The sequence below is a fragment of the Oncorhynchus mykiss genome, chromosome 10, assembly GCF_013265735.2.
Source record: "Oncorhynchus mykiss isolate Arlee chromosome 10, USDA_OmykA_1.1, whole genome shotgun sequence".
Classification (NCBI taxonomy): domain Eukaryota; kingdom Metazoa; phylum Chordata; class Actinopteri; order Salmoniformes; family Salmonidae; genus Oncorhynchus; species Oncorhynchus mykiss.
The window spans coordinates 81,682,183-81,688,119 of NC_048574.1; the positions used below are offsets into that span (position 1 = coordinate 81,682,183).

The following is a 5,937-nucleotide window of genomic DNA, read 5'->3' on the forward strand; positions in this document are numbered from 1 at the left end:
CCATCACCATAGGAGTCTCCTCAGATAATACCATCACAGTAGGAGTCTCCTCAGATGATACCATCCTCTTAATGTTCTGCTTCCAGTTCTGCTTTCTCAATTGACAGCAGAGATGATAGATATCTCCTCTCAGGAGGTCTGACTTGGTCATCAAGTTAAAGCGTCCAACGTTCTGACTCCATACACCCCCCCCCCCCCCCCCCCCCCCCACCGCAGGTCAACCCTTTGGACATGTTTGCATTCCTCCGTCGGCGTGGAAACAGAGCTCTCTGCTGTCCTCCTTCTAAATAATCAAAGTCCCAGATTGTTGAAAGTCTTTATTTGTAGAATAAATACTGTAGTTGGGTTGTTTACTATGAACCTGGTGCATCACAAGACACAAACAACCGACAGATGAGGAAGTGAAGCTGGAAGTTTAAACATGAACAACATCAATAGTGAGCAAATGCGTGTGTGAACAAGTTTGAGAAAATCAAGGGCTTGGTCACTGGAGTGTTTTCATAATGGAGTCCAGTGTTCAGGTAAGGCCAGGTGAGTGTTGGTGTTGATACAGGTGTGTTCAGGTGGAGGTGAGACCAGGTTAGTGTTGGTGTTGATACAGGTGTTCAGGTGGAGGTGAGACCAGGTGAGTGTTGGTGTTGATACAGGTGTTCAGGTGGAGGTGAGACCAGGTGAGTGTTGGTGTTGATACAGGTGTTCAGGTGGAGGTGAGGCCAGGTGAGTGTTGGTGTTGATACAGGTGTTCAGGTGGAGGTGAGGCCAGGTGAGTGTTGGTGTTGATACAGGTGTTCAGGTGGAGGTGAGGCCAGGTGAGTGTTGGTGTTGATACAGGTGTTCAGGTGGAGGTGAGACCAGGTGAGTGTTGGTGTTGATACAGGTGTTCAGGTGGAGGTGAGACCAGGTGAGTGTTGGTGTTGATACAGGTGTTCAGGTGGAGGTGAGACCAGGTGAGTGTTGATGTTGATACAGGTGTTCAGGTGGAGGTGAGGCCAGGTGAGTGTTGATACAGGTGTGTTCAGGTGGAGGTGAGGCCAGGTGAGTGTTGGTGTTGATACAGGTGTTCAGGTGGAGGTAAGGCCAGGTGAGTGTTGGTGTTGATACAGGTGTGATCAGGTGGAGGTGAGGCCAGGTGAGTGTTGGTGTTGATACAGGTGTTCAGGTGGAGGTGAGGCCAGGTGAGTGTTGGTGTTGATACAGGTGTTCAGGTGGAGGTGAGGCCAGGTGAGTGTTGGTGTTGATACAGGTGTTCAGGTGGAGGTGAGACCAGGTGAGTGTTGGTGTTGATACAGGTGTTCAGGTGGAGGTGAGACCAGGTGAGTGTTGGTGTTGATACAGGTGTTCAGGTGGAGGTGAGACCAGGTGAGTGTTGGTGTTGATACAGGTGTTCAGGTGGAGGTGAGGCCAGGTGAGTGTTGATACAGGTGTGTTCAGGTGGAGGTGAGGCCAGGTGAGTGTTGGTGTTGATACAGGTGTTCAGGTGGAGGTGAGGCCAGGTGAGTGTTGATACAGGTGTGTTCAGGTGGAGGTGAGGCCAGGTGAGTGTTGTTGTTGATACAGGTGTGTTCAGGTGGAGGTGAGGCCAGGTGAGTGTTGATACAGGTGTGGTCAGGTGGAGGTGAGGCCAGGTGAGTGTTGGTGTTGATACAGGTGTTCAGGTGGAGGTGAGGTCAGGTGAGTGTTGGTGTTGATACAGGTGTTCAGGTGGAGGTGAGGCCAGGTGAGTGTTGATACAGGTGTGTTCAGGTGGAGGTGAGGCCAGGTGAGTGTTGTTGTTGATACAGGTGTGTTCAGGTGGAGGTGAGGCCAGGTGAGTGTTGTTGATACAGGTGTGTTCAGGTGGAGGTGAGGCCAGGTGAGTGTTGATACAGGTGTGGTCAGGTGGAGGTGAGGCCAGGTGAGTGTTGGTGTTGATACAGGTGTTCAGGTGGAGGTGAGGCCAGGTGAGTGTTGATACAGGTGTGTTCAGGTGGAGGTGAGGCCAGGTGAGTGTTGGTGTTGATACAGGTGTTCAGGTGGAGGTGAGGCCAGGTGAGTGTTGATACAGGTGTGTTCAGGTGGAGGTGAGGCCAGGTGAGTGTTGATACAGGTGTGGTCAGGTGGAGGTGAGGCCAGGTGAGTGTTGGTGTTGATACAGGTGTTCAGGTGGAGGTGAGGCCAGGTGAGTGTTGATACAGGTGTGTTCAGGTGGAGGTGAGGCCAGGTGAGTGTTGATACAGGTGTGGTCAGGTGGAGGTGAGGCCAGGTGAGTGTTGGGGTTGATACAGGTGTTCAGGTGGAGGTGAGGCCAGGTGAGTGTTGATACAGGTGTGGTCAGGTGGAGGTGAGGCCAGGTGAGTGTTGGTGTTGATACAGGTGTGGAGGTGAGGCCAGGTGAGTGTTGATACAGGTGTGTTCAGGTGGAGGTGAGGCCAGGTGAGTGTTGGTGTTGATACAGGTGTGTTCAGGTGGAGGTAAGGCCAGGTGAGTGTTGGTGTTGATACAGGTGTTCAGGTGGAGGTGAGGCCAGGTGAGTGTTGGTGTTGATACAGGTGTTCAGGTGGAGGTGAGGCCAGGTGAATGTTGATACAGGTGTGTTCAGGTGGAGGTGAGGCCAGGTGAGTGTTGATACAGGTGTGTTCAGGTGGAGGTGAGGCCAGGTGAGTGTTGTTGTTGATACAGGTGTGTTCAGGTGGAGGTGAGGCCAGGTGAGTGTTGATACAGGTGTGGTCAGGTGGAGGTGAGGCCAGGTGAGTGTTGGGGTTGATACAGGTGTTCAGGTGGAGGTGAGGCCAGGTGAGTGTTGATACAGGTGTGGAGGTGAGGCCAGGTGAGTGTTGATACAGGTGTGGTCAGGTGGAGGTGAGGCCAGGTGAGTGTTGGTGTTGATACAGGTGTGGAGGTGAGGCCAGGTGAGTGTTGATACAGGTGTGTTCAGGTGGAGGTGAGGCCAGGTGAGTGTTGTTGTTGATACAGGTGTGTTCAGGTGGAGGTGAGGCCAGGTGAGTGATGGTGTTGATACAGGTGTGTTCAGGCGGAGGTGAGGCCAGGTGAGTGTTGATACAGGTGTGGTCAGGTGGAGGTGAGACCAGGTGAGTGTTGGTGTTGATACAGGTGTGTTCAGGCGGAGGTGAGGCCAGGTGAGTGTTGGTGTTGATACAGGTGTTCAGGTGGAGGTGAGGCCAGGTGAGTGTTGGTGTTGATACAGGTGTGTTCAGGTGGAGGTTAGGCCAGGTGAGTGATGGTATTGATACAGGTGTGTTCAGGTGGAGGTTAGGCCAGGTGAGTGATGGTATTGATACAGGTGTGTTCAGGTGGAGGTGAGGCCAGGTGAGTGTTGGTGTTGATACAGGTGTGGTTCTTTCAGGTGTGGTTCTTTCAGGTGTGGTTCTTTCAGGTGTGTTTCCTTCAGGTGTGTTTCCTTCAGGTGTGTTTCCTTCAGGTGTGTTTCCTTCAGGTGTGTTTCCTTCAGGTGTGGTTCTTTCAGGTGTGGTTCTTTCAGGTGTGTTTTCCAGGAGCCAGGTGATCTCAGTTAGGGAGACCAACTCCTATCTGGGGAAGTCATCGCCTGCGGAGGTGGTTCTTGAGGAGTGTGTGTGTGTGATGACGGAGCAGGATGAGCAGCAGGCAGTCCTGTAGTAGGAGTACACACACAACCTGGCCTGGACCACGAACACGCAGTTATAGTACTGGTCACTACACGATGAGACTAGAGGAGACATTACACAGATATAGTACTGGTTACTACATGATGAGACTAGAGGAGACATTGCACAGATATAGTACTGGTTACTACATGATGAGACTAGAGGAGAGAGACATTACACAGATATAGTACTGGTTACTACATGATGAGACTAGAGACATTACACAGATATAGTACTGTATACTACATGATGAGACTAGAGGAGACATTGCACAGATATAGTACTGGTTACTACATGATGAAACTAGAGGATACATTACACAGATATAGTACTGGTTACTACATGATGAGACTAGAGACATTACACAGATATAGTACTGTATACTACATGATGAGACTAGAGGAGACATTGCACAGATATAGTACTGGTTACTACATGATGAAACTAGAGGATACATTACACCAATATTGTACTGGTTACTACATGATGAGACTAGAGACATTACACAGATATAGTACTGGTTACTACATGATGAGACGAGAGACATTACACAGATATAGTACTGGTTACTACATGATGAGACTAGAGGAGACATTACACAGATATAGTACTGTATACTACATGATGAGACTAGAGGAGACATTACACAGATATAGTACTGTATACTACACGATGAGATTAGAGGAGACATTACACAGATATAGTACTGGTTACTACATGATGAGACTAGAGGAGAGAGATATTACACAGATATAGTACTGGTTACTACATGATGAGACTAGAGGAGACATTACACAGTGTGTTGGGTGGTGTGAGAGAGGGAGGAGGAGAGAGGGTAGAGGGAAAGAGAGAGGAGGAGAGAGGGATGGAGATAGTGGAGGGAGGGAGGGAGGGAGGGAGGGAGGGAGGATGAAAGAGGGATAGTTGGATGGATGGATGAGGGAGGTCATACCTGTCTCAGGTAAACAGGGCTGGGTGTTACAATCCTCCCGACTCTCAGGGGTCGCACTGAGGTCACACAGCTCACTTGGGGTCACGTTGTCGGCAAGACAACACACCTCACGCACACGGTAACCTCCGTCACAGGAGCGAGAACACTAGAAACAGGCAGGCAGGTTTAGATTAAGAAAGGTGCAGAGAGAGAGAAAAGTGGAGACAAATTTGACCCCAATAAATACCATGGGATACGCGTCAACAGCAACCTTGGGAAAATCCTCTGCATTATGATTAACAACAGACTAGTACATTCTTGATACCTACAAATTTGACCCCAATTCACATCCACAGTGAAAACAATGTACTGAGCAAATGTCAAATTGGCTTTTTACCAAATTACCGTACAACAGACCACGTATTCACCCTGCACACCCTAATGACAAACAAACCAAAACAAAGGCAAAGTCTTCTCATGCTTTGTTGATTTCAAAAGAGCCTTCGACTCAATCTGGCATGAGGGTCTGCTATACAAACTGATGGAAAGTGGTGTTGGGGGTAAAACATACGACATTATAAAATCCATGTACACAAACAACGAGTGTGCGGTTAAAATAGGCAAAAAACACACATTTCTTCACACAGGGTCGTGGGGTGAGACAGAGATGCAGCTTAAGCCCCACCCTCTTCAACATATATATCAACGAATTGGTGAGGGCAATAGAACAGTCTGCAGCACCCGGCCTCACCCTACTAGAATCTGAAGTAAAATGTCTACTGTTTGCTGATGATCGGGTGCTTCTTTCGCCAACCAAGGAGGGCCAACAGCAGCACCTAGATCTTCTGCACAGATTCTACCAGACCTGGGCCCTGACAGACCTGGGCCCTGACAGTAAATCTCAGTAAGACCAGAGGTAACTTCCACAAAGCTGTGAACAGTCTGAGACAAGGCAAGAAGGGCATTCTATGCCATCAAAAGGAACATAAATTTCAACATATCAATTAGGATTTGGCTAAAAATACTTGAATCAGTCATAGAGCCCATTGCCCTTTATGGTTGTGAGATCTGGGGTCCGCTCACCGACCAAGAATTTACAAAATGGGACAAACACCAAATTCTGCAAAAACATCCTCTGTGTACAACGTAAAACACCAAATAGTGCATGCAGAGCAGAAGTAAGCCAATACCCACTAATTATCAAAATCCAGAAAAGAGACGTTGAATTCTACGAAGTGATTCCCAAACCTTCCATAACAAAACCATCACCTACAGAGAGATGAACCTGGAGAAGAGTCCTCTAAGCAAGCTGGTCCTGGGGCTCTGTTCACAAACACAAACACACCCTACAGAGCCCCAGCACAGCAGCACAATTAGACCCAA

The 5,937-nt window shown here is 48.9% G+C and overlaps 1 protein-coding gene and 1 long non-coding RNA gene across 11 annotated transcripts in view; one reads left to right on the forward strand and one right to left on the reverse strand.

Annotated features, from left to right (window-relative positions):
- Positions 1-251: 251 nt before the first annotated feature.
- Positions 252-3,257, forward strand: LOC118936820. Of its 10 annotated transcripts, none has more exons than XR_005034268.1 (5): positions 252-671; positions 2,595-2,762; positions 2,797-2,870; positions 2,905-3,026; positions 3,069-3,257. It is a non-coding gene; the product is annotated as an uncharacterized LOC118936820 (long non-coding RNA). The 10 variants fall into 10 exon arrangements; XR_005034266.1 differs by having other exon boundaries at positions 254-671; positions 2,905-2,968; positions 3,059-3,257; XR_005034267.1 differs by having other exon boundaries at positions 255-671; positions 2,839-2,870; positions 2,905-2,968; positions 3,059-3,257.
- Positions 3,258-3,386: 129 nt separating this feature from the next.
- LOC110516879 (thrombospondin type-1 domain-containing protein 4) overlaps positions 3,387-5,937 on the reverse strand; it is a 26,699-nt gene continuing 24,148 nt past the window's right edge. The window contains exons 11-12 of the mRNA XM_036989407.1: positions 4,576-4,720; positions 3,387-3,685 (exon numbers count right to left, since the gene is read on the reverse strand). Coding sequence (XP_036845302.1) covers positions 3,525-3,685; positions 4,576-4,720 — 306 coding nt within the window. The 3' untranslated portion in view covers positions 3,387-3,524. The remainder of the gene's footprint in view (positions 3,686-4,575; positions 4,721-5,937) is intronic.